The sequence below is a fragment of the Micropterus dolomieu genome, linkage group LG11, assembly GCF_021292245.1.
Source record: "Micropterus dolomieu isolate WLL.071019.BEF.003 ecotype Adirondacks linkage group LG11, ASM2129224v1, whole genome shotgun sequence".
Taxonomy (NCBI): Eukaryota; Metazoa; Chordata; class Actinopteri; order Centrarchiformes; family Centrarchidae; genus Micropterus; species Micropterus dolomieu.
The window spans coordinates 23,777,814-23,805,482 of record NC_060160.1 but is presented as its reverse complement, the minus strand read 5'-3'; the positions used below and the strand labels follow the sequence as shown (position 1 = coordinate 23,805,482).

General features: G+C 41.3%; 2 protein-coding genes across 6 annotated transcripts in view; one reads left to right on the top strand and one right to left on the bottom strand.

Annotated features, from left to right (window-relative positions):
* The window catches only part of si:ch211-266o15.1 (zinc finger MYM-type protein 4), a 28,260-nt gene extending 6,885 nt beyond the window's left edge, over positions 1-21,375 (top strand). For 4 of the 5 annotated variants that reach the window (XM_046062915.1, XM_046062912.1, XM_046062914.1 and 1 more), the window contains exons 3-29: positions 1,736-1,788; positions 1,868-2,017; positions 2,315-2,378; positions 3,502-3,698; positions 3,817-3,941; positions 4,732-4,966; positions 5,119-5,334; positions 5,529-5,679; positions 5,829-5,944; positions 6,069-6,413; positions 6,522-6,672; positions 6,822-6,997; positions 7,142-7,319; positions 8,304-8,417; positions 8,637-8,680; positions 8,900-9,038; positions 15,199-15,326; positions 15,430-15,547; positions 15,676-15,933; positions 16,084-16,160; positions 16,417-16,546; positions 16,668-16,819; positions 16,931-17,045; positions 17,484-17,741; positions 18,019-18,130; positions 18,282-18,350; positions 18,631-21,375. In XM_046062915.1, the coding sequence (XP_045918871.1) occupies positions 1,736-1,788; positions 1,868-2,017; positions 2,315-2,378; positions 3,502-3,698; positions 3,817-3,941; positions 4,732-4,966; positions 5,119-5,334; positions 5,529-5,679; positions 5,829-5,944; positions 6,069-6,413; positions 6,522-6,672; positions 6,822-6,997; positions 7,142-7,319; positions 8,304-8,417; positions 8,637-8,680; positions 8,900-9,038; positions 15,199-15,326; positions 15,430-15,547; positions 15,676-15,933; positions 16,084-16,160; positions 16,417-16,546; positions 16,668-16,819; positions 16,931-17,045; positions 17,484-17,741; positions 18,019-18,130; positions 18,282-18,350; positions 18,631-18,778 (4,019 nt within the window). In that variant the 3' untranslated portion in view covers positions 18,779-21,375. The remainder of the gene's footprint in view (positions 1-1,735; positions 1,789-1,867; positions 2,018-2,314; positions 2,379-3,501; positions 3,699-3,816; positions 3,942-4,731; positions 4,967-5,118; positions 5,335-5,528; positions 5,680-5,828; positions 5,945-6,068; positions 6,414-6,521; positions 6,673-6,821; positions 6,998-7,141; positions 7,320-8,303; positions 8,418-8,636; positions 8,681-8,899; positions 9,039-15,198; positions 15,327-15,429; positions 15,548-15,675; positions 15,934-16,083; positions 16,161-16,416; positions 16,547-16,667; positions 16,820-16,930; positions 17,046-17,483; positions 17,742-18,018; positions 18,131-18,281; positions 18,351-18,630) is intronic. The other variant, XM_046062913.1, reaches the window with a different exon arrangement.
* Positions 21,376-24,108: 2,733 nt separating this feature from the next.
* LOC123979151 (tubulin beta-4B chain) lies at positions 24,109-27,663 on the bottom strand. The gene is made up of 7 exons (XM_046062916.1): positions 27,601-27,663; positions 27,271-27,379; positions 26,475-26,585; positions 26,092-26,336; positions 25,649-25,971; positions 25,187-25,531; positions 24,109-25,073 (listed from the first exon to the last, which is right to left on the bottom strand). Exons 1-7 carry the CDS (start codon positions 27,655-27,657, stop codon positions 24,926-24,928), a joined length of 1,338 nt encoding a protein of 445 aa, XP_045918872.1. The 5' UTR covers positions 27,658-27,663; the 3' UTR covers positions 24,109-24,925.
* Between the last annotated feature and the right edge of the window lie 6 nt (positions 27,664-27,669).

Genomic DNA, 27,669 nt, shown 5'->3' with positions numbered 1-27,669 from the left:
GTTATGTGTTTGCCCTTTGACATGTTGTTTGAAGTTAAAAGAAGTGGCCATATTTAAAAAGTCAGTTGCATTAACATTGTTGGGGTCATCAACATGAATATTAAAATCGCCACAAAGAACAATTCTGTCATAATTTAAAACCAGAGTAGATAAAAATTCAGGAAGTTCTGATAAAAATCCTCCAGGCGGTTTTGGGGGGCGATAAATTATAACAAATATGACAGGTTGCAGCCCTCCAACTTTAAGAGTGAGAACTTCAAAGGAGTTAAATTCATCACAGCGTACTTGATGACATTTAAAATTTTTCCTATACACGCTCACTAGCCCACCACCACGACCACTGACCCTCGGTTGACTAAAGCAATCATATTGAGGCGGACACAGTTCAGCTAGCTGGCTAGTTAAGGAATTGACCCTTCGCTAAGCCCCGCCCCCCTTAGTTACTGTTGCTGTCCAACAAACTGTCAGCGCTGCCACTGTCTATTACTGCACTCCCCGGAGAAATATTGTCAAATTTTTTGGAAAAAGCGATCTCAGAATGAAGCACACAGTTTTGCAGTTGCATTATACATTCTGAAGGTGCTTTTTAGGCTGTCAAAGTGACTCAAACGGACATGGAAAAAAATGAAAGACAGAAGCTAAAGCCTACCGATCACACAGTACAAGTGAACCACCACATCCCCTGACGATTGAGACAAAACACATCCATATGAATGATCAACAGTGTTCTGGTATTTCTCTATTCATTATTACAATCATTAAAAAGCAGAACAGTAGGGCTTTATTACATTATATTCAGTAGGAAGTTAGCTAGCATTAGCTAACTAACATTACATTAGGAACAATCCACAGCTGACATTTTTCTGGTTTTATTTTAGGTTTTGGAAAGAGAATAAATCGTATTTCTCCTTTCAACCTCTCTGCGTAGCGACCGTAATTATTACAAGTGCCCCAAGACCAGTGAAAAATAAGGCAAAAAAGCTAGAAAATGACTCTTTTTGCATTAGAGTCAATGGAGCGCAGCCATGAAAGTGCCGGACCTCAGTTAGAGAGAGTCCTATACTGCGCTGTGATTGGCCAGCTGTGTATTCAGGGCGTGGCTTAGCAAAGGGTCAGTTGTCTGGTAACCTCTGAGACAGGGTGGTATTGAGGCACAGATCTGGGGAAGCGTACAGAAAAATGTCTGGATCATTGAGGGTCCCAATGAGCACAGTGGCCTATTCCTGGAGCTGGCCACCCAGCATGAGCGATCAGGGAGAGTGGCCAGACGGAAGCCGCTCCTCATAAAAAAGCACCTGAAGGACTGTCAGACCATGAGAAACAAAACTCTCTGGTCTGAAGAAACAAAGATTGAACTCTTTGGCCTGAATGGCAAGCGCCATGTCTGGAGGAAGCCAGGCACCGCTCATCACCTGGCCAATACCATCCCTACAGTGAAGCATGGTGGTGGTGGCAGCATCATGCTGTGGGGATGTTTTTCATGAGGAATTGTACAGCTTTAGCATTCAACAAAATGTGAGCTAAATTAGTTAGGACTGTTTTTCTACAGAAATAAAAGACAGTGTACAATTCTTTGAAAAACAATTTCCAGTGTGCCCTGGAACTGTTTGCAACAGTGTGTTCATTGTCTATTATTTCCTGGCATTTATGGCTGCCTGGCCCAGAGCATGTGCAGAGCATGTGTAGTTGTAAACTCGTGGATTAAGTGTGCACCTTTTCTTTTCTACTTTGTCAGATGGAGGCGTCCTGAACCAGACAGAGGAGACAGAAGACAGTCAGCAGGGAGAGGTAGGGATCTGGAGAGATTGTCTAATAACTTCAAGTTCTTGAACCTTCAGTGGGTAATTTTGAATACTTATTATTTCAGAGGTCAGAGGCGGCTCCAATGGAGGACAGTAATCCCCAGATGTCTCCTACCATCAATATTAAAGATGAGCCCATTGATGAGGGCTACGACGCTGCTTTACTGCCTCAGAGCTCCATCAGACAGATCAAAGAGGAGCTGGAGCATCAGGAGGTAAATGTGGAGAGAGAAAGTGTTGTTTATGTTCAGTACAAGGTTTAGATTTGTAATTATTTATATTGAATAATAAGAGGATTCCCAGGAAAATTAGATATTTGGATTGAAGCTGCTGAAAGCCCATACTCTGTGCTGTTTGTTGATAAATTAAAACAATTTTTACGCATACAGACATTAGACATGCTATCTTTAAACCAATAATGAATCAATCCAACTTACAACAGTACGACCTGCAAGGGTAAGGAAGGCATTATTAACCACTTAAACTGATTTTCTAATGTATGCTCATTTCAGGAAGAGCTAAGGATCAGCTCTGTCTACTCTGTAGGTGGAGGGAACACCTTTGCACCCCCTACCAGTGAGTTTATTTATTTGTTCATTTTCACTTTTTTTAGATCAGAGCTGGCATTTTGTAGTGGTTGTACTGTGTCCTAGGGACAAAGCATACTTTGTATTTTCGTGGCATCAAATCAGAAATAAGACTTCACATGCCCATAACTTTTTTTTCAACTTAACGTCCAACTGAAATGGCTTTTATTAATGTTTTTGTATTTGTATGTTTTTGTAAGTGTGGTGTTACAAAGTTTTTATTATTAAAAGTAAACGTAAAAAGTAATTTTCATCTCAGCCAGCTGGAGAGGGCATGTCAGTGCCTGTGTTTGATTGAGAGCAGCTAGCCAGTGTAACACTTTAGGGGACAAGATAAACAAACTACATGTCATGGGCCGACAGTGTGTTGTTTTTGTGTAGAAGAGTAAGGGCCACACAAGTATCTAACCCAAGTGAAATTTGCAGGTGAGTTTACATGCTGTTTAATGTGCGGCAACTGAGCCTGCAAACAGTCTGGACAGCAAATTAGTTTTTTGGTTTTTTTGGGGGTTTTTTTTATAGCCAGGCAGAACACTTTAAGAACAACTATTTATTTATGAGGACGGCCTGGCCGTGAATGTTTGGTTCAACAAGCTAAGGTGATGAACAAGACAAGTGTTCATGTTTGTAAATCAGATTAGAAGACTTGAGCAGTGAAGTTAATGTGAGTTTGTTGTGTTGTGTAGCAGGCTGCTGTCTGCCCCAGAGTGACCGTTTGCTCTGCCAATGATGGAACACTGATGTTGCTTCTTTATGCAAGATTTGATTGGCTGTTTTGAAATGAGGTCTGCATCTGTGTAGCGATTTACAGAGCAGATTATGTATGACGTGGCAGACAAAAATATTATTAAATTAATTTCAGTTGGACTTTATGATGAAAAGCAATACAAAAGTGTAGTTAATTTAATAAATTATAGTTAATAGTTATTAATAATTTTTCCATCAACTAGCAAGTACAGTCTTAGTGGCTGCAGACTGTTGTGAGTCTCTCTCAGATGCACCTGTAGCCAGCGTTATAAAACTGCAAAATAATTTCCATGCATGTTGGTTATTGAAAGTGATTAAAACATATTTATTGGCTTTACCAACCTTTCCCTTCTTATCCACTCAAGTGCCAGCAGCAGTCCCAGCACCTCCTCCGGCAGCCATTTTGATCCCAGGTAGAGGCACTGTCCTACAAGCCATGGCTTCCCTCCCTGTAAGACCACCTGCTCCTATCCCAAGTTCACTACCAGCTCTGGCACCAGTACCTCCACGCCCACCTCAGCCCCCCATGCCTGGTAGTGTTCGCTGCAGTGGCTGCTCTAAGGTACTGTTGGGACATTAAATTAGCAGAAATGTTTATTGTGTCAGGACTTTGGGGAGTGACGTAGCTTTTTTTTTTTTTCTTGTGTTTTTATGTGTCGTGATTCTGTAAATGGTTGTAGGTTCTGCTAAAAGGCCAAACAGCATTCCAAAGAAAAGGTTCGACACAGCTCTTCTGCTCCACAGTGTGTCTGACTGGCCACCTGCCTCCTGCCAACAAGAACCGATCCTGTTCCCAGTGCAACAGGTACATCGTTGTTTCCACTTCCATTTAGGTAATGGTTTTATTTAGCTGGCACAAGCTGGCAGCTTTTCAAGTGGCGGCTGTGTCTCAGGAGAAGATCGTCCACTAGTTGTGGGGTTGGCTGGTCAATCCCTGGCTCTTCCTGTCCACATGTCGAAGTGTCCTTGAGCAATACACTGAAACTCAAGTTAATCAAGAGCTCTACCGCCATCGTTCTGTGAGTGTGTGTGAATGAGAGGCCAACTGGAAAGCGCTTTGTCAGTTAAGGTAGAAAAGCATTATTTAAGTGCGGTCCATTTACCGATTGGCATATAAAAGGTGTATTCGTTTACCACATGAAATACTCGAACAAACCCTCTAGCCAAAAGCTTTTGTTGTCAGTTTTTAATAAAATGCCTTTTGTGGATCATTGCACTTGGTTTGTATCATTTCAGACTATTCTACTCTTGTAGTCTATTCAGTGGCCTGCATGTCAGAATCTTGAATCCTGTTTTCAAAAACATATAAACTTGTGGGTTGTGTGGTGTTTTGTTTTTTTTGTCATTATTTCTCTCTGTACATGTTGTCGTTTTTCTATAATGATGTCTGGGTTTGGTAATATAAGCTCCAAATATGGCGCTCATGCATCGTTTAATTAATGTGAAACGTTCATATTAATAATAATCTACAAATTATTATCTTATTAATAATTAATTTTAATAATTACAGTTGTCCACATGGCAATTCCAAACTGACTTCTTACATTATGTCCAGGTAATAAACTTGGAGGCGCTGTTGCCTATTGTCTATGCAGGGAGATTCTTCAGCCCAGGGACATGATCACGATTCCAGGAGAGGAGAACAACTATGTGCACTTTTGTGGCCAGTTCTGTCTGTCTGTCTTCAGACACAAGAAGAAACCTGTTGAGAAGGTTCCTGATAAATGGGCTGACAAACGGGTGGAGAGGAAGCCTGAGAAGCCGCCTGAGAAACCAGCTGAGCGACAGCCCGATAAACCCATTTGCAGTGTCTGCAGAGTCTCTAATAGGGTAAGACACACAAGGCTAGCTTTTACAGTAAAGTTCGGTCAATATGCCTCATGAGCAAAGTCAACAGTATTGTGTCAAATTCCAAGTCAGGATTTACTCTAAAGTTTAATTCTCTTGCTTTTCTTTGTATTTGACTGTGATCCTCTCTACAGCTGATTGAGCATGAGGTCACCCATCAAGGTCGTCTGCACAGACTCTGCAGTGATGCTTGTTTTGTTACGTGGCGAAAGATGCGGCACTTAGCCATGAACTGCTGTGAAGGCTGTGGGCTTTACTGTAACAGCAGCTCAGGCTCCTGTCAGACGCTCACAATTGAAAGATCGCCGCTCAACTTCTGTGGTCCTACCTGTATTGGCACCTACAAACAGGTATACGTTGTTTTTGTTCATATGCATATTAGTGGCTTCAAAAAGCGATAAGAAGTTCCTTTTTTTTTTTTTTTTTTTTTTACATTCAGCATCTAGACATTGAACAAATAAATCTTACACAGCACCCCACATGTTTGTCATTCATATGTAACAAATGTAAACCTCCTAAACACTAAATGTGTTTATTTGTACAGACCTGCAGGAAGACAGTTGAGTGCGCCTACTGTCACAAAATAGCGATAGTGTCCTCCACCATCATGGAACGAGACCAAAAGGGCAAAGTTCAGCTTTATTGTACACCTGCTTGTGTGGAACAGAGTCGACCACCCCGACACACTCTCACCGGTAGGACACACCGCAGAGACACACAAATATGCAAGGGTATACATATAAATGCACGAATGCTCGAATGATGTATTAATCATTATTTATTAACATGCATGAATATATGCTCACATACTAACAGTTTTAACAATATAATCCTTTTCCCATAGGTGCTGCATTCCCCTGCTGCCTTTGCAAGGTGTCAGCTGTTCCTCAGTATCATCTGGCCATGGTGGACGGCACCATTCGTAACTTCTGCTCCTATGACTGTGTTTCTATATACCGGGTAGAGGCACCAGTTTTTTTGTTTGTTTGTTTTTAATAAAAGTTCTTGATGAAGCATGTGTTGGTCTAAACCTTTTCTTGTTGTAGATTTGAAATTACTGTTGTTTTCCCTCCCTGTCTTACAGAAGTCCGGGCAGACCTCTCAGCCAGACCTGCTCAATGGAACCTCCTCTCTCAGGGACCCCTCCCTCAGAGACGCCCCCAAACCGGGGCCGTCTGCTGGAGCCAGCTCAGTCCCTCCCATCCCTCAGGACTACCCATCTTCAGTCCCCTACCCGGGCCACCATCCCAGTCATACCTCAGTGCCCCCGTTGGTGCCCTCGCCATCTGTCCCGGGGCAAGCCCAGGCCAGAGCACTTGCTGTTCAGCCCCTGAAACCAGCGGAGGGTGGGCCTAGCGACACCTCCAAACTGACCTGCCATCAGTGCAGCAAACACTTTGACATCAAGCCAGTGCTCTTCAGTCACCAAGTAAGGAGCCCGCATAACAACTCAATAAACAGATATTTAGCGCAAATACCTGTCGAGTGTAACACTCATCGTGGTAATGATAATACTAATGGTCATTTTTGCCTGTAGGGTCGTATTTCCATGTTCTGCAGTACAACATGCTGTGAGCAGTATAAAACCCAAAAGAATGTCCTGGCTCTGTGTGAGTGCTGTAAACAGGAGAAAGTGCTCTTTGACACCATCAGCTACAACCAACAGGACCTGGTCTTCTGCAGTGAAAGTGAGTTAGCATAGAAATGGCTTTTCTTTTATCCTCTCCCATGTATTGTTTTGAGGTATATCTGCCTAATTTAATTATTTTTTATTTTTGGGCTCAAATGTAGCACCTTAATTTAAATAACATAATACCCCACCCATCCTATGTTCTAGGCTGTAAGCTGCTCTTCAAACATGACCTGGCGTCTCGTAACAAGGATCACCCCTGGCGTCCCTGCACCTACTGCTCCGGCATCGGCCAGAAAATGCTGCACAGCCACTACGGAGGCAGGATGGAGGAGTTCTGTAGACCCCACTGCATGTCCCAGTACACAGTACTCTACTATGGGGTAAGAAGATTGTATGCCGTCGAACCAAGGAGAGTGTCTTTTTCTGTGTACTGTCGTTATGTCTCTTAAAAATATCTTTTGTTTATGTCTTTCCTCATCTTCTCTCTCCACCTGTCTTCTCTTCCCTCTTCTCCACCTGTCTAGATGGGTCGGTGTGACAGTTGTAGGAAACAGGGCTACATGACTGAGAAATTGCAGTGTTTGGGGTCAGTTCGTAATTTCTGCAACCTGCCTTGCCTGCTGCAGTACTGCTCCCTGCATTTTGAGACGAACCAACACACCAGCAGTAACGGTACTGGAACAGCCCCACAAACACCTTATGGTAAATTGTGTTGTCACATCAGTGTTATACAGTATGATGTTGAGTAATTGAGCGGTTTAGTGCCAACAAGCTCGTGCTAGTAAAAATAACACACACCTTTTAATTGTATTATTCTCAAGTTCCAGCTAAGAGAAAAGTAGATGTGGTTAGTTCCCATGACAGTGTGTGACTTACTGTGCTGCAAGAACGTGTTTTAGTTGTTTTTCAGGTTTCACTGTTACAGGAGATTGCTTTGGCTGAAATTTAATTTTTCTGTAAAATATCTGCTTTATCAGTGTTGGTGTGTTCAGCCCATTTATTGCTAAGTCCTGATTTAATATACAGAGGTACACGACATCACCCGCCCACTTCAGAGCAGTAAGGGTGATGAAACTCTGTGTAAGGGAGTGCAGGCAGCATACCAGGTGGTAGATATGACACTGAATCTCAATTACCTAATCAAACCGCATCAGGCGGTAGATATGTTGTGATCATCTTAACTTTCACTTTACATATATACAGCTTTTAAGGGCTGTACTTTTAAGGGCACTACAGAGAGCCCTTTGCATTTGTATTCAGCCACGACAAGCTGTGTGAAAAAGAAGTGATGGTCTATTTTTTGGCATGCTGTGACGTGATGTTTTGCACAGACCTTGTTTCAGGTCACGTACTGTTTTGTATGTTGAATTTAAAATGCAGTTAAAACACCACGCCAAGTTGAAGTGCTCAAACAGAAACTAACATTCTTACACACTCATACTCTGGAACAGCCACCAAGGGCAATTCGGGGTTCAGTATCTTGCCCAAGGACAATTCGACATGCAGCCTCGAAGAGCCAGGGATTGAACCGCCGACCTTCCGATTAATGGGCAACCCACTCTACCTCCTGAGCCACAGCCGCCTTTTCTCAGAGAAGAGCGCAGAGAAAAAGAAGGAAAAACAAAAATCTTAAATTTTAAAATACCAAAACTGTTGTAACGTTTCTATGTTTCTCTCTTCGTCCAGCTCCAACCCAGCCTCACCACTCCTCAAAGATGAATCCTGTCATAGCTGATGTGGTGTCCCTGGCCAGTGGCTCTGCCACTCAGCCCAGTGTGTCAGCAGATACTGCTCTGACTGGTTAGTTCATACACAGCCCTGGTGTTTACAAAGTGCGTCTCTGCATTTTTGATCTCAAACGTCTTAACTAGAAACTCAACTGTTTCTAGTTAGAGTTGGAGAAAGAACGTATGCACGATTAAGTGGTTCTATTAGTTAATTGTTTACATATATGTGATATGTAAGTTTGATGTGAGTTTAATCCAGTGCTGCTATATTATTATTATTTCTCTTTTGTAGGAGCACTTCCCACTTCCAATGTTGACGGCAAGAACCTAGACCATGTATGTAATCTGTTTCTGTTTGTTTGAGGTTTGACCTTACATACAACTGTAGGTCAGAAATGTTAAACTGTTAGAATAGTACCAAAATCAGTACCCAAGCACTGATTTAACATCTGGTCAGAAATAAGATGCAATCCACTGCAGCCTATTTATGATTAAGAACTAGAGCAGACCGTGTTTCTTTATTTTTGCTGTTTTATTTTTAATGTGGCTGCCCAGGCCAGTACTCAGACTGATGCCATGCGAGTGCCTGTGTCCCGTCGACGTCAAATGAAGAACAAGTCAGTTTTATGTCGGCCCTTCACTATGGACCAAGAGACCATGTGCCAGCTGCCCACACCTTCCACTGAATCAGCAGGTAACTACAAAAAACACTTTGGATAGTTGCTTTTCCATTACTGGTAGCAGCTCACCTCAACCCGACTCGACTTGGTTTTGGCCCGCCATCCTCCGTTTTCCATTGCAGATAGTACCCCTCAATGTAGCTGGTCATCATAGCAATGCCACACACAACTCAACATTACTCAGAATGTAAAGACAGTTAAGCTGTATGAAAACCCTACAGCTGTGCTGGAGTCTCTGCTGCGCTGGCTGCAGCGGTCTGTGTGACTGTGGGACCTGAGGGCTATGTGAGGGCGGCCGGCCGGCCGGCCTCACATAGCCCTCCTGTGAATTGGCGCAAGCTTCCTCAACTCTGAAAATGTTCAAGCACATTTTTAATCCGCCATCACTTTTCGTAAAACTATCAATATTCGAAATCTACACAGTTGATTTCTCACCTCAAAGCTTCTCAGAAGTGGATTTACTGATGAAATAGTAATGAAAATTGTGAAATATAAAACTTTGGCCAACTGTTGCTGGCCTCTGTCAGGTGCGCACAATAATGATGCAGTGATGATTGACGATTCTCTAATCAGTGGTCTGCTGTGTTTTAACGTCACATTATACTATCGCCTCAGCTCACTTGGAACCCCGACAGAGGTGAAAAAAAAATACCCGGTAGCAGGTACAGATACAACTTTTCCACAGTGGAAAACCAAAAAAAAAAAAAGGGGGGGGGGCTTTTGTTAGGCCTCATTTACACAGAACAGGATTTAGGTACACAAATTTAATCTGGACTATGTGTCATCCAGCAGCTTCCTGACAGTGAAATGCATCCAAATACCAGGTGGACAGTAAGTGTACTTAGTGTACACTGTTCATACAGACATTTGAAATGTAGCATTTTAAACCAATTACATACAATGTTCTACGTTCTTCAATCTTCAGTCCTGCTGGTTGGGTGGTTAAAGGAAAAAAAACAATATCTCTCCCAAACATTTTGTGTTTGCTGATCAAACTAAACAGCTCATTCTAGTAGAGGTTTCACTACGAAGCAGCTGCTATATTTTAATATTTTCCTGTGACACACATCGGAAGATCTGATAAGATAAAAAAGTTAAATTGTCTCCAAAGCAAAAACAACTTTTAACTTGGTGTCCTGTAGAATATAATATTGAGCGTGTTTGAGAATTGTTGTTCTTTAGTGGGCTAATATTGATCTTCTATAAAATAGTAAATATCAGACTTTTCTGGCAAGAGAAACATTGTCAAGACTAATGGAGAGTGTTTTGTATGCTGTTTCACTACAGAATAATTGGTATGAGTTATACATCTGTCAGTGCTAACCCCCACAGCATTAACACCAGTTTTAGTAGCACCATTGTCCTTCAGGCCATGGCTGTTGTCAATTTGTAGGGTGTTTGTTAGGGATGGGCATTTTAAGTCATTTCTGTATTTGAGTACTCATATTAAATTATTCTAGAGTAAAATGTACAAAAAGGGTCCGAAATGAACGCCCAAGTGAAAATGTGTGTAGGAGTTATGGTTAGCCTAGTTTTCTGCACTGCACAGACACTCAACAAATGCCATCAGCTCGCAGAAGCCTCCTCCTTCTATGAAGCTTAACGGGAGCAAATCTCCAGTCACCACTTCTGTGAAGCGCTGGCTAATCTTCTCTGTCCTCGTAACACTGATAGCAGATGTAGTGATGAGAGATTGCCTGTTATCTGTCTTCGCTGCTTTCTCCTTGTGCTAAATGTGCAAATAGTTTATCATCGGTTTCTATGTTTTTGTTTTTTTCTCGTGTGCCTTTGCAGATAAGAGTTTAAGCCAAGAACTTAATTCAGAGAGAGCCAGTCACTGATCTGCAGCTACTCAGGAATATATATAAGACTGACTTTTGTAGCATCTGTTCTGCGAGGGCTCAGCTTTATGATGGCATAATCATTTAAAGCAGAGTCCTCAGCCACACCAGTGACCTGTAGTCCCTTTTCCTGGATGAGATCTCGCTGTGGTGGTCTGTAAGGCATTCATCAAGGCAAGGCAGGAGGACTCCATGATATTCCTGACCTGGGCTTTGTAGACACTGGCTCTGCAGATAAATCCAAAAATGTAATATAGAACAGGTTTTACGGTTACTCTAAATGTTGAGCAGATACTGGTGTCCAAACAGAGTACTCATGCCCATCCCTAGTGTTTGTAACAAACCTACACACCATCTAATTCATTCTTTTTTTTTTTTTTTGGCTCATTCAATTATTCGTTGTTTACAACTAGCTGTTTCAATAATTGCACCAGCTCTGCTAGATAGCTCCTCTCAACCTGACCAGCCGCCTGCTGAAGCCTCCACGTCTCCAGCGCCGTCGCCGAAACCTCTGGGAGAAACTCTGCCGTGTAATGGCGTGCCGGCACGCCTAAGCGGACGACATTTCCTGGGCAAGAGGGAGACTGACTCTGACTGCAAGGTCTGTTCACAATACAAGAGGAAAAGGGTGGAGGAAGAAGAGCAGGAGAAGAAGAAGCAGAAGATGGAGGAGGATGAGGAGCCAGAGAAGAAAACCGAAGAAGAGGCGGAGGAGGCAAAGGGAGTAAATGCACATGATGATTGGGAGAGAACAGAGGAGGAGCCCTCTGAAATGAAGGCTTGTGAGCAGAACAGTGGGACGCAGAGGATACGGACGTCATATTACTGTAAGACATGTTCAGGAGAGCCCAGCCTCTGTCCTGTGCCCTGTTTTGAACTCTACCACACCAGACTGATCTACAAAACAGCTCCTGAACTGGAAACACAAGGTGAGCCTTCTGAATAACACAAACATGTAATTCTGTTATACTCAGGATCCACTATTCAAGGATTCTTATTTTGTGTTTGAAGATCTGCTGTCATTTACGTGCTTTTCAAAGTAAATTCAACTGACTTCTTAAGAGGGTCGAGTGTATCACCCGAGTTTTTCTCTCCACAGCCTCCTGATCTGCTGCCATGAGAAGTTGTCTTCTACCGTTACCCTGGACAAAGATTTAACGACTACAGGTTCAGCTGGTGTTCACACCTACACTACTTTAGTGACCTTAACTTCCCTTTTTTGGTTGTTTGTTAAAGTTAAAACCCGAAAACCATAATGATGTGAAAGGTAGAATAACCATTAGTTTACAGTAGTTACACAAATGTGTATTTGCAAACTGCTAGTGCAGTGAAACGATGCACCTAAAGGGGTATTTCTTTAATTTTGTTTTTACTAAAGAGAGCAGTATTTATGATCCATTCTGCAGAACAGATTCTCATGGCTGTCTGTATCCTCGTCCCATAAAGGTTATTTATTTTGTGTGAGGGGTATTTACATAATCTGTAACTGATGGGCTAACAGTCTAGACAAGGTTGAGATACTTCCTTAAGTGCTTCACTGACCTACAAACTGTACTGTAGCATGTTAGTACAAGTGTTACCTCATTAATGAACCTGTGTCACAATACGTTAACATGCCATTAAAGCTAATCCCAATCATGGTACGTTTTTCAAGTGTCTCAAAACCTATGAATCTAATGTTTCGTTCACTTGATTTGTGTATGTTGTATAAATGTACTGTGCTGCCACACTATTTCTGGTGAGTTCTTGTACTTAAAGGCACACACAAGTATGTTTTTACTACCCCCACATCCCATGATGTGATATCACTTTATGTTTCAGGCTGAAAGTCAAGTCATCCTGATGTAACCTGATCCTTACACTTATTAAGCTCACGTGTGCCTACCTGCTTGCCAGATGCAGACATTAGAAATGTGTGTCACAGTTGTTTTTTTTATGAAGGAGACACCACATTGTTTAGGCCTTCTCCCAACCAGCTCCTAATTAGCTCCTAAACGGATGCTATAATATAACAGGGCAAACCCGTTTTATGTTCAAATCTACCTGAAAATGTGCTTAACAAGGAAATGCAGGCTCATGGAGCTGGATCTAGGCAACTGTGCTGCTAAATGTGTGTCATCTTTGAATAAAATACTTGAGAGCTGAATTAGTATTAAATAATTAGTTGTTATTGGGTTACCTTGCAAAACTACTTCTAAGGGATTTTCCTCCCAGTGTAGATAAACTATGTAACTTCTGTGTGGGTAGGGCAACATACTATTAAATTCTCTGTGGTCCAGTTCTTGTAGTTCTCTTAGAAGGGCAGTCGGACCCAATGGATGATCTTTGGTAAAGATCATTTGGTTTGGGTTCATGTTCTCTGAAACTAGGAAACTTTTGTTAAACATGAAATTTCCAGCCAGCTGCTTCCGGTGTGGTGCCCCACCTCTAACATGACAAGCACCTATCAGGTACACATGTGGCACAAATCTGCAATCACTTGAATTTTTTTAAATGTCTAAGTGAAGAAAACAGCATTCTGTTGGACATTCAGTTAACTTATTGGTACTGTTACGCTACATTTTAATGTTTATTATGAATGTGTGAAGCATAAACGTGTAAGGTGAAATCCCTTTGCTGTACCTCACCACTGATGCAGTCATGTTGAACCATGGTTGACTTCTATTCATCCAGCTGCTGTCAGAGCAAGGCAGCTTTGGCTTGACATTTTGAGTTGTATTCCAGGCCTATATGACATTGCTGAACTTTTTACAACCTATTGTCTTTGTTACGTTTTCCTTATTTCTATGTTTACATTGACATCATGTTAGTAAAATATATTAACACCTGAAAATGATGGTTTGTGTTTCGTTAAATGAAAAAAAAAAAATCAATAAATTTGAGAGCAAAGTTTTGTTTGAGTGTTTATTTCTCATAATCTACCTGCCGTATCCCTCAGTCTGATGGTAAATGAGTACAGAATCAAGTGTAATGTCATGTAAAATAAACAGTCTCACGTACCATTTGAATGTAAAAGTACTAGCCCGCACCGACACGTGAAACTTTCTGCAAAAGTTTCCTCCACAGTAATCAAGCTGTATCCAAGACAAACTCCACCAAGACCAAAAGTATGTCCTAAGGAAGCACAACAGAAGAGTCAGATATGTAGAACGGCTGTGTCACAGAGGAGCAACTCAACAGAATAATCCAATACATAAATACCATAATTAGAGATTAGTGAGGGAGAAATTATTCCGCGGCTGACACTGAGGGCTCATAAAGGTCAAATAGCTGTGAGAACAGATTTCCACAGACTACAGTGTTTCAAGAGGCACAAAGCTCTGCTGCCTGCCTCAGGACAGTCAAGTGACCGGCAAACTGCAATCAGAGAATATGAGGGATTACTAAAGGCAAAGTGAGAGCAGGAAAATATGACCGCAGGAACCCTCATGACAGTTTCCACTTAAATATAATATCTGTGTAAACTTTGAATAATGACCAGATATGTGACAAATGATACTGCAGATGTTGATGAAATCAAGCTGTATCTGCCTTTGTTAAAGCCACTGTGTAGAACAGGGATACACGTGGTTGTTACCCTGTTGACAGATTTAAAAGGAAGCTTTATTTAATGGAGGACTGAAGTGCTGTGTGAGGAAAGATAGCTCGTGGGAAAATGTTTTCTTGATTTGGAGAATTGGAGACATTAACATTACTACTCACATTAGAGTGTTTTCTAACAACATTGCATATTTATTGGGATTTTTAAAAATGTAAATGAAAATCACTTTTACAGCGTAGTGGTGAACATAATGTGTAGATCTTTTTAAAATCTTGTTTTGTTTGGACCTGTCAGTAGGATGACAGAAGATGCACTGAACCATTGAACGGCTTTATTAATGTATTTTTGAGATTCCTTTCCCTAAAAAGTGATAATTTAATTTAAGTAAGACCCAGAGACTGCATGTTCTCTAACTGTTTGGTTACTCACTGTGACATCTGCATTGGTGTAGTGTATTTTATTGCAGTATATTTTACTGCAATAACAGCAATATGTTTTATTGTACTGAGTTGTCAATAATTGATTTGTCTCTAACAATTTGTTTCTTTAGGTTATTTTATTCTGTTCATTTCTCGTTTATTTTATTTAAATTTTTGTTGTTTATGTGTCTAATCTTTCTTCTTTTCTCCTTTTCAAATCTTCATTTGCAAATTAATATTTTCAATTCTACTATGTAAAAATTCTCTATCTTTCTGTCTTACTGTATTTCCTATTTATCTATCTTATTTCCCCATCCCCCCTCTCTCTCTCTTCTTCATGATCTCTCCTCCTCTCATGTCCTCCTCCCTCCAGCTCCAGCCTCAGCAGGGGAGGAGAATGTGAAGGTGGTAATGGTGCCAGTCCCGGTACCGGTCTTCATTCCGGTGCCTATGAACATGTACTCCCAGCACACGCCTGTTCCAATGCCGATGCTCTTGCCTGTATGTCCCATTACATTTGAAATTCTATGAATTCAGATTGACTGATGACTGACTACTTTTGAGTGTTTCATGCAACAAATGAAATGTAACTCTTTTCTTTCAGGTTCCAGTACCCATGTTCGTACCACCACAGAACAAGGACGTGAAAGATGCATCAGTCCAATCAGAGCCTTTAGCTGTGAAGGAAGAAAAACAGAAAGATGGGCCTGTTTTCAGTGCAAGTGAGGGCGTTTTGTCCAGATATTTATACTGTATATCTAAATCATATCAAGCCAAAGATATTTTTGCTCATAATCAATACAAGTACCCACATTTTTCACCTGAGCTAGTTTATTTTTGTCTGCTGCAGACCAGAGCAGCTCTTACAGTGGAGACATGAAGTCAGAGGTGGTCACTCCCATAATCCGTGAAGATGAGGAGACTCAAAAAGCAGTACAAGCCGAGCTGCCGGTTACTGTAAGTTCAGAGAGGAGCACAGAGTCAACTGCTCTCCAACTTAATACCCAGCCAGAGGGGATCGCGACAACAAGCCACCCACCTGCCACCAGCGCAGAGCATCAACCTCCCTCTTCTCCACTGATGGACTTGGAGACTGACTTCCCGTCTGGTGAGACATCGTTTAGATTAGAATGCCAGCACCCAGAAAGTATTATCGGTTTGCCAAGGATAAAGTCCGAATGGAAGTGGAAAAAATAATGAACATCACACATATACACACTGACTCTCACTCACAGGCCTTTTGTGTGTGCTTTTGCAGAGCCGTTGGATCAGAAGCCATCTTCTCTACGGCGAGGGGTGAAGCGACCCAGAGAAGCTTTCTCTGGACGGAAACGGGTATGACTCCACTGATAGATCGGCAGTCTTTGGGTAAATTACGATCAAATTTTAGTCTTGGCGGTTCAAACCACACCTCCTGTCTTGATGTCTAAGTGTACTGAACCCCAGATTGCTACCGATGGTTGGTGGTAGCTCGCTGTCATGACACTCAAAATTACATGTATTTAAAAAACCAGCTCACAGAAAATCAACCTTTCAGCCATGTTACCATTTCCCACAATACCCGGTATTCATCACATTTCTGTCCATCCAGGGTCGAAGGCGAACTGTTTCAGTGGACCGCAGTGCAGTGGTCACTCCTGCCGCCTCCAAACTGAACCACTTGTATGGGGTTAAAGCCTGGAAGAGCTGGGTCCAACAACGAAACAAACAATCAAGAGAACGTAAGGCCTCAGTTCTCAGTTCTGTACTATGCCAGTTTTATTCCCTCCTCTCACCTACTGATTGGTTCTATTGTAACTTATTTAATTAGATACTAATTGTATTTTATGGTTTCCCATGTAGTCAATCCAGTGGATATTAAAGAAGACATCCTTCAGTGTGACTCTACTGAGCTGAGCTTTGCTCTGTCTCGCTTCATCAGAGAAGTGAGACGGCCCAATGGAGAAACCTACAGCCCAGACAGCATCTTCTACCTCTGTCTGGGGCTACAGCAGGTACACACACACACACACACACACACACACACACATAATGTCACTGGTTTCCATCTTGATTCTTTTGTTTCTTATTGAGTCTCCCTTTTCTGTCTCCCTCTATTTGGACAGTATCTGTTCATGAAGGGCCGCATAGAGAACATCTTTACTGACGAGCTGTACACTCAGTTTGCCACAGAGATCACTGGGATGCTGCGGCTCTGGAAACCTAAACTGCTACCTAGTGGTATGATCTTTGACATAAAGTCTGCAGTAGCCGTTCAATGTATTAAATCACCTCTATTTAAAGTTTTTCTTGGTAGTGCACCGTTTACATGGTCGATTCAGATTACCTACAATTTCAAGGTGCAGTAATCAATATTTTTGAATTAACAATGGGTCAAAAACTACATGTAATGTTAAAGAGGACAAACCGACAGAGAATTATCACCCAATTATGTAGTTCCTCTCAGCTAATTAGCTGGTGAACTCGGTGGAGCGTTTAGCAGCTAAAGAGCCAGATATTTTTCCTCAGGAACTGTTGGAGACCACTTGGACTTTAGAGTCACAAAGTGAAAAGATGGCTCTAAATGAGCACTAATGATTGTGCTTGATGTTGATAGCAACACTTTGCTAACAGGCTTCACCATATCAACTTAGACTTAACACTTCTTTCGTCCTCTAGGTGGTGTTGTGTCCTCCCGTGTTATGGAGTCCTACCTGTGGGAGTGTAAGCAGCTGGGGGCCTACTCTCCAATAGTGTTGCTCAACACGCTGCTCTTCTTCTGCACCAAGAACTTCCACTTCACCACACTGGCGCAGCACCAAAGCCTCTCCTTTACCAACTTCACTAGATGCTCTAAACCCTGCAGCAGAGCCGGCAAAGTCCACTACCTTCGATTTCAGAGAAGCAGCGCTACCACGCCCCGCCGAGAGGACACGGGTCGGTGTTAATCCAATAAAACACATATCTTTCAAAGTCGTAATAATAAAGCAGTTTTTCTATCTAGCCGTGCATTTATTAAGCAGTAGCTTGAGCAATTTTCAAAGTGACCCTATTTAGTACAAAATATCAGGTATGAATATCTTCAATCCAGAACAATTTCTAAACATAGACAACATTCAAAACAAGATTTAGAAATTGACTCCCTGTCCCAAAGAAGGATAATGTGTTTGGAAATAGTGACTAACTGAGTTGTGGTACTTATTTTTGTTTTTAGAGCGATTAAGAAAAAGGCAGGGAGAAGAGGAGGGAGACAAGGAGATGCTTGAAAATGTCACCAACCCTCTACACTGTCCTGTCAGACTCTATGAGTTCTACCTCTCTAGATGGTGAGACACACACACACACACACACACACATAGGCAAACTAACATATGAAGACGACGGCACTTACCGTCACATATACAAAAAAATTGTTTTGTACAACCAATAAAACTGAACAAACGCATCATCCTGTTTGACCTCTTGCTCTCTTAACAGCCCAGAGTCTGTGAAGAAAACATCTGACGTGTTTTACCTCCAGCCTGAACAGAATGTGCACACACACAGGTCAGACTCAGTCCTCTAACATTAATGAAACGCAGTGGTGTCCAGGTTTTTCTTGCGTGAATGTGTCATTTATTACCAGGGCTTCTTATCCACCCTACCGACATGTCGTAGATTCACCCTCTTTACCCATATAAAATGGTGGTTTTGATGCTACTGACAGTTCAAGTATTACCTTAAGTGCTATTTGTGTACAATAGCATGCAAATGTGTCTCTTTCTGTTAATACTGCAAGAAGAAATAGTTTTTTATTTTTGAAAATGTCCATTTCTGACCTCAACAGTTCCCACTGGTATACTTCTCAACCATTAGAGGGCGCCACTCTACAGAGCATGCTCACGCGCATCTTGGCCGTCAGGGAGGTTCACCAGGAACAAGAAGCAGCCCAACATCAGTCCTCAGCCACCGCTGATAATCACAGTTTACAGTGATATGGAGCTCTGCTTATTCACACCCTGCTTATGATCTTCTCCGCAACAGAAACCTTCTCTGATGCTGAACAGTCAATTAAAGCTGCACACCCATCAGTCATCACACTGAGGCTGACAGATCTTTAAAACGGGGAGACAGAACAAAGAGAGACACGGTGAAAGGTCGCTTTGTCACACATGAGACACATGACATTTAAAGAACCTGTGTGGGATAATAGTATCATTCCTCAGTGGCCATCCCTTAATGAGTTTACAAACACACGATACTCTAAAATATGAAAAGGGTGTGTTAAAGTGTACGTTGTTAACACAGTCCTCTTTTCTCATCGGTGTCACACCAGAGTGATATTTATGCATTCATTTATCACATGTGGCAGGTTTATTTCCTACTGGTAATGTTCCACGCCTTGCCTGTCAGATGTGCGTTTGATTTCAGATACAGACTTCTGCGATGTTAGACTTGTATGAGCAGCAAACTGCATGCGACAGCAGTCGGTGCTGGTGTAGATGACAAGAGTTTACATCCACCAGGCATCGTCAGATCTGTTCATTAAGGGGTTTAAATGTGCTGTTCTATCGTTGTTGCCCCTCTTTTCATCAGCACATTGTTATATGAGAGTATTTACTTATAATAGGAGTTTTAAAGGCTAATACTGGTATTTAAGGATGGAAACCTAAGACATCTTATGCGTTTAAATTTCACCAAAACCTAAAACAATGACATTGTGAGCAGGAATATTAGACAGTGTAGCGTATTCTCGCACAGCTGCGCAAAACTTGGTAAAAATGTCACTCAGTTCAAGTGAAGCATTTCCCACAGACATGCAGTGTAGTTATGATAAATGAAAGATTAAATTTGTAGTTTAACAAACTACATCCTATTCATCACATTGGAGGTGGATGACATTGCCAGGTTTACATCTGGCATTTGATTAAAAGCCAATATTTGATTTAATGTTTTGTTACTATACATCAGTGTTGTCCTGTGTGTAAAAACAGAGACTCACAGTGCCTGTCATCTTTTGTTGTTTTATTATTATCTAGTTATGTGATATTATGTTGTTCCCCTTTTATATTCATCCTGTGTGGCCTTACTTCCTTCTTCCCAACCACTTTCCCTTCTCCCTCCCCCTGTAACCTTGTATGTCCATAGGGGTTTGCTCATATACCATCACTTACTCCCTCTGGAGGTAAAGTGGAAGAGAAGCTCATTAGCCACAACCACCTTACTGCAGTGAATATAATCTACGAACCTCTAAACCATGAAGCTGAGCTTCATTTACAGACCACCTTGATTGATATTGGAATACTTTGAAATACAGCCTCACCATTTTTATGAACGAAGTGTTAAAGTTATTATTACTACAATGGGACCTCTGCTCCTTATATGCTTTCCTTGTATGTATTCCAGTATCTGTGTCTTTTTCCTTTCCTCATGCTAACAGTGCCATTATCTTCTCCTTTGGGACATTATTGACTCTTTTAGTTTTTTTCTCTCTCACCTTCCCTAATTTGAAAAAAATGGAATTGCTGGGCTGCAGACAACTCAAAGTACTAGCACAATACTTTTCCTAACCCTAACTCTTGATATTTCCTGTATGGTTTATGTATGATATGGTGACAGTGTGCCTAAGATATTTACCACTGTGTCAGCAGTGGTAATCTGTTTTGTTTCTATTTGTTCTTGTTATCTGTAATAGTCCTTTGATTAAGAATAGAAACTTCTTCCTAAATTGGCATATAGATCCATACAGTCCAGGTGACTGAAAACAGACACAATATGGAAAACACGGTTGGTCTATAGGGTTGCTGTGATAAATCCTTAAAATCTAATGCTTAGCCACAGTACATCACTTTTGAAATAGGTTTTAAACATCTGGACATACTGTACAGAACAGTAATGCATACATGCCCTTTTTACATCAACGACTGCCATTTTATAGGATTGTGAAACATGATTAGGATTTTTTTTAATACAAAAAAATATGGTTCCGAATTCTGCTTGTTGACCAAAAAATGAAATGTGTAATACACGTGTTGCTAAGTTGAGATTTAATGAAAACAGTACCATTTGTTCTTTTGTTTTGTGTTAATAATGACTCTACTACCCATAGCACAGTGTGGGGCAGTCAGGGAGCTCGTGCATTGCCCTCACACTGTAGTAATGTGTTCATTGCAACTTGCATATATTTTATTTTTTCAGCTGTTATCATTTTTTGCCATGGAGGCCTACGGGCCTTTACTTTTCCTTCATGTTCATGTTTTCTATCACATCTGTGTTACAGTGTAAATGACTTTAAGCACTACATATCAGACCAGCCCAAATCTGAGGATCCTCCTTCTTCTTCTTCTTCTTCTTCTTCATTACACAGTCACAGTGCGGACTGATTATAGCCATTAGCATTATCCAGAGAGTTCTGACGCTGCTGCTGGTGCAAAGGAAATATTACTGTCTGCATAGTATCACTGCTAGTATAAACATTATCACACCCATCTGAAGATTGTTAAGAAAGAAAAGGCCCAAAGACAGTAAGATGTTTTATTGTCATGCACAAAATGCTGTACTGCCATTAGGTATTAAAAATTCATCTCATTCATTTCTCTCCTTGATGACTTGAAGGCAAAGCATTTATAACGAAAGCATGATTGAAATGAAATGTGAAGTTGAGAGTTTTTGCAGGTTTGAAACACCGATTCATAAAAAGTTCTTTTTGTGAGTGTGTGTTTGACTGTGTTCAAGATCAGCTTATCTCTGGGATTCTCTCACTTTGGTCTTATTTTGGTGTTAATTTCAGAATTATAATTCACAAGAATATGTATCATTTAAGGCTATAATCAGGGAAAATCAACCTATTATTTATTATTATATTATAATTATTAATAGATTCTTCTTTATTATGTTAACGTCCTATTCTTGCCTGGCCTTCCATTCTCCATTGATTGAACAGGTAACCAGCAACTTCCAGTGTGGTTTCAGAGAAACACACGCCACACTGCTGGACACTACTGATAATACATGTATGTAACTGCATGTACCATAAAAACTGTCACAACAGTCTCAGCTCAAGGTGATGATTGTGTAAGTTGCCGAAGTTGAATGTGGTTTAAATATCAATATGTATGGATTTTGAGTCAGATGAAAGTTATATTTTTCATTCATCCTTTCCATCACCGCCATAAAGTAAAATAAGAGACATAAATGTAAATGTGTCTTTAGAGGTAGGAGAGTTTTCATCTTTATTGAATAAATAATCAAAATATAGGGGAAATTATCATTGTCACAGCTATTTTAATGAAGGAGTCCACACATCAAGAGTATAAAATAAAAAATAACCCCGTGATCATCACTGGTAGCCAAAGAAAACAATGGCTGACCTGCCCAACATGAACTATCAACCTGCGTGTGGTCATATTATTTTATCTTCCTGTTCTGATGAAGGCAACATTTCATCCCCTCAGAAAAACAGGGGGAAATGGCACTTGAAGTCTTCAGAGGTCCACAAGTTAAAGTCGGTACACTTAAAGAGTTTTTTCTTTGATAAAGGCAAAACATTGTTTTACAGCAAATTATTTTAGAGAAAACTATTTCAGCATAAACCATCTTAAAACGTTCATGTCATCACCTTCTGTCTAAATCTAAATGACAGAACATTTTCAGCCTAAAAAGATGTTTTAACAAAAAGAAGTACGGATGCTTTGGTCTCACAAAATCACATTCAGTCTGGTGTTTGAACTCATTGTGGTTGATTACAGTATTAAATCATACATGCTTTTGTGTGTGTATGATATAATATTCATAAATATAACAAAGGTCTTTGCAGTTGAAAAATAAAAAATTAAAGACCGAACTGGAATGGTCTCATCTCATTCCCCTTATATCTTCTGTATTTCTTGGTATTTTATTTTTTTTAGATATTCTTTTTAAAATATCACTGTAAAATGTCCAAGTAGTCATGAAGGTTGGGGGCACAGTGTGACTAATATCAACAGTAATCTGAGTTTTCTGACTTTCAAATTCCCCTCATCAGACTTTCCCTTGTTTAAGTTACTGTGCACAAATAGTTAAATATCCATTTATACTGTCTCCATTCAACAGCTTGCAGGAAAGAGAAAACAACGGCAACCACGTTTAAGTGATATGATAAAACAAATTAGCAAAGTATGAAGTAAAACTATCCTTGATCAAAGGAAAGAGTAACAGGAAGTTTTGTATGAGGTCCGTGTGTTATCTGTTATTCAAATTTTCCAGATTATTTTCCTCCTGCTGCAGGTGACAGCTGATGCTTCAGCAGGATGAATGGGGATGTCTGCCCATAAACTGTCTTATTAATTTGTTTTTGATAAACACCCCCCTTTGAGATTCATGCATTTAAATAAAAAGCCTATGATGAATTTCAAGAGACAGATACAACAGCTACACAAGTTGATTGTAATTCAAGACTAGCACTTTATAATCCCACCCACGTCATCTGGGTAACAAGACTGGATTTTTGGGGACATTGGATCTGCAGACTCCAATTACTCAACTGCAAATTTTCTTATATTCTTTTCTCATTCAACAGTGGGTTCACCAATCTTTTCCATCCTTCTTCAGACATACATGTCCTGCTTGTGAATGCGTCACAAAGCCATAAACACAACATTTTTAAAAACTGACTTTTCAGAATGAGCAATCAATTTCCTCTCCCTATATTCTGGTATTATCCCCTTCAGTGGAGTTGAAGGTGAAACAAAAAGCCTGAGAAGAGAGTTGTTATTGGTGTACAAGCTAAGTGAGCATGTGGGGTTTGATTAGCGTTAAAAGAACGTTCCGCCTGATGAAGTGAGAGTAGGTGGATGAGGATGTTGGACGTTATCAGATTTATACCCTGCCAGATAAGACAAGACACTTTACATAACAGATTTTGAAGATATCATAAGGATATCATCATCATGTCCACAGAAATACGATAAGAATATGAGCCACGCACAGAACCAATCTTTCTTTTCTGTGACTCCATGAGTCAAACAGTCACACTCATTGCAGTCAACTACATTTGGTGATATTACATGCTAGTAAATACTGTAGATCCCTTCAGTGAATGGAATTTCAGTCTCAAGAGCACTGACCATTTAGAATTAGTGACAACTAAGTGTGTAACTGTAAGTGTAACTGCTCTAGTAGGCAGGTAGACAGGTGTAGTTATTTATTACTGGTTATTAGACCCCTGCACAACAGAACACTTGAACAGGAGAACACCTGCGTAGATGCTTATTAATGCGAGTGATAAAAAAAAGTTGGGTCAAATTTATAAGTAGACAAAAGTAGTATTAACACACACTGCGGAGCATCAATTCAAATAAAACCTTTATTAACATCCATCTATACTTTTGACGTGAATAACATCCCACACCATCACACTAACAGTTACACAGCAGTGACCAGCTCCTGACACTATTTATGGCTTCAGTGCATTTTTGTTTTCTTCAGTAGATGAAATTATTTATTTCTGACAAAAGATGACATTCCAGTTAAGTGTCGAATTCAGCAAAATGCCTTGAACTGGTCAGTGCTTGACAACACAACAAATAACAGGTGGATATGGATAGAGCTATAATTCTAGGAGCCTATTTAATCTGTGACATGCCATACAATCAGCCTGTGGAAATATGATGAGAAGTGGTGTTTCCTGACACACATGAATACCAGGGAAGTAATGTTAACCATTAACCATCAGTGCAGTCGATTGCCTAAAAGTGCCATATAATTTTAAAAGGTATGTTTCATGTTTTAGTTTTTCCATGCTGGTGCTGAATGTTGCATGTTTGCTACTCTTAGGTAATACCCTCTAAACAGAGAGGACACAGGAGAGGAAAACCTGAAGGAAGAAGAGAATAGCAAAACAACTAAAGTGTGAAAAGAGAACAGACAACATTTAAAAACCACGGCTGGAGAAATCATTTGCACTCCTGCTAAGGCTGGACAAGAATTCACTGTTATCATTTGAAAACTTTCAATGGTATTTACAATCTTGTTCTTGTGTATATTTTTTATAAATGTTGTCCAAATTATTGATCTTAAGCCAATTGTGAATAATACGACAAAGATTTGAGCCATATTGCCCAGCCCTAACTGTTGCATAGTAAGAAAGCGTTCATGTCAGGGGTCTAGGCTATGTCCTCTTCGCCCTCCTCTTCAAACTCGCCCTCTTCCTCAGCAGTGGCGTCCTGGTACTGTTGGTACTCGGACACCAGGTCATTCATGTTGCTTTCAGCCTCAGTGAACTCCATCTCATCCATGCCCTCGCCCGTGTACCTGAAACAAGTAAATATTTTTTAGCAAATTGCTTAAGTCTCGTGGTAAACTGTTTTGTATTATGACGTGCATGGAAACATGTTAGTGTATGACAACAGTCTTCTTTTACTCACCAGTGGAGGAAGGCCTTTCGGCGAAACATGGCGGTGAACTGCTCCGAGATGCGCTTGAACAGCTCCTGAATGGCTGTGCTGTTGCCAATAAAGGTGGCGGCCATCTTGAGGCCGCGAGGAGGGATGTCGCAGACTGCTGTCTTCACATTGTTGGGGATCCACTCCACAAAGTAGCTGCTGTTCTTGTTCTGCACGTTCAGCATCTGCTCGTCCACCTCCTTCATGGACATGCGTCCTCTGAAGATGGCGGCGACTGTAAGGTAGCGCCCGTGGCGTGGGTCGCAGGCTGCCATCATGTTCTTGGCATCAAACATCTGCTGGGTGAGTTCAGGAACTGTCAATGCCCTGGAATAAGACAGACAATTTGATTAGTATTCATGTCAAATGCATTAAAAATACAACTTGAGTCTGATCTGGGTGGGTCTGATCCAGTCTCTAAAAAGGACGCCCCTGCCTCTCCACCTGTACTGCTGGCTGCCACGGCTAGTCAGGGGGGCAAAGCCTGGCATGAAGAAATGCAGCCTGGGGAAGGGCACCATGTTGACAGCCAGTTTCCTCAAATCAGCATTGAGCTGGCCGGGGAAGCGCAGGCAGGTGGTCACCCCACTCATGGTGGCTGAGACGAGGTGGTTGAGGTCACCGTAGGTGGGCGTGGTGAGCTTCAGTGTGCGGAAGCAGATGTCATACAGGGCCTCATTATCAATGCAGTAGGTCTCGTCTGTGTTCTCGACCAGCTGGTGGACGGAGAGGGTGGCATTGTATGGCTCCACCACTGTGTCTGACACCTGGAGTGGGAGCGTGAAGGGAAAGATGAGACAAAGGGAGGAAGAAGGAATAGCGTTACAGAAAAGCATGTGCAGGGCCAGCTGTGTCATTTTAAAACATTTTCACGTGTTATTGTGAACCTTGGGTGAAGGCACCACGCTGAAAGTGTTCATGATGCGGTCTGGATACTCCTCTCGGATTTTGCTGATGAGCAGCGTGCCCATGCCGGAGCCGGTGCCTCCTCCCAGGGAGTGTGTGAGCTGGAAGCCCTGGAGGCAGTCGCAGCTCTCCGCTTCCTTTCTCACCACATCCAGGACAGAGTCCACCAGCTCGGCTCCTTCAGTGTAGTGGCCTTTAGCCCAGTTATTACCGGCTCCGCTCTGGCCTGTGTTACGTGCAAATACAGAAATCTATCACTGCTGTGGTGTCAAAACCTCAAAGGTTCTCAAAGTCACTTTACATGGTTTGCATTTCTTATAATATTAAATATATATATAAGTTATGTTCATATTTAAATTCTCACCAAAAACAAAGTTGTCTGGTCTAAAGATTTGGCCAAAGGGACCAGACCTCACAGAGTCCATTGTGCCTGGCTCCAAGTCCACCAGCACTGCACGAGGGACGTACTTGCCACCTGGAGATGAAAACACAGGTGGACAAATTAAGGAAAGATATGAAACAATTTACACAAATACCTGCTCACTTTTTCTCCTTTTTGTTAGTGTGCATTAAATACTTTCGAAATGTTGACCAAACAAAGCAAAGTGCTTTTTACAGATTTGAAAAGCAAAGTGAAATCACAAAAGCTACATTGAGCTACCCGTTTGAAATTTATTATAAGGATTGGGTTGGCTGCTTACAGCAGACAGTTCCAGTAGAGCTACAGAAAGCACAAAACCAACACTATGAGTGGTTTATGAACTGTTTTTTGATATTGGGTGAGAAACGTGTTCATTTACATTACTTGTTACATGTTCCTCAGTCATAAAGTAAAAAAATAAACAAGGTTAGTCTTTTGTATAGGCTACATATATTACAATAAGTTAAAGCTAACACTCATATTTGGGTTGTTTTCGTTGGCTGGAGGTTTGTTGTTTTGTTGTAACGTTTTCATAGAGACGGGGCGACAGTAACTAGGAAGGAGAGCCAAACAGGGCACGCTGACTGGTTTCTAGTGGCTTCTAGCGGGAGAAGAACCGCCTGCTGGATGGCTACGGTACTAACAAGCCTTCCGAGTAGTGTTGAATTTCCTCGACTCCGTTAGAAATGAGATAATCTAACTCTAGCTCGGAAACCTTGAACAGCAATGTGAAGTTCACCTGTCGCCTCGTTGTAATACACGTTGATCCGTTCCAGCTGCAGGTCGCTGTCCCCATGGTATGTCCCGGACGGGTCGATGCCATGTTCGTCACTTATCACCTCCCAGAACTAGATTTGGGAAAAAGACACGACAGGACAACGGTTAAAGTAGCATGACTTACCCCTGCGAGTCAGACCAATCGGCGGTTTGGACACCAAGGCTACCGTTAGCTTCGAGGCTAAGTAACGTGAAGTTAAGCTCATTTATCAGCCCGCCCAACCAAATGTAACATTCACGCTCTTTTTTGTCATAGAGTTGAGACTTCACTGTTAAACTAAGCTATTCTAACCTTAGCTCCAATTTGGTTTCCACATTGGCCTGCCTGCAGGTGAACGATTTCCCTCATTTTGGTCGAAAT

Bases quoted from the DNA above. Each gene is read 5' to 3' on its own strand.
- LOC123979151 (XM_046062916.1), bottom strand. From the start codon at position 27,657: ATGAGGGAAATCGTTCACCTGCAGGCAGGCCAATGTGGAAACCAAATT. The intron at 25,532-25,648 runs GTGGAGAGGCAG...GTCTTATTCCAG, and splicing joins CGTGGCAGCCAGCAGTACAG to GGCATTGACAGTTCCTGAAC. The intron at 25,074-25,186 runs GTGAGTAAAAGA...TACTTGTTTCAG, and splicing joins CGAAAGGCCTTCCTCCACTG to GTACACGGGCGAGGGCATGG.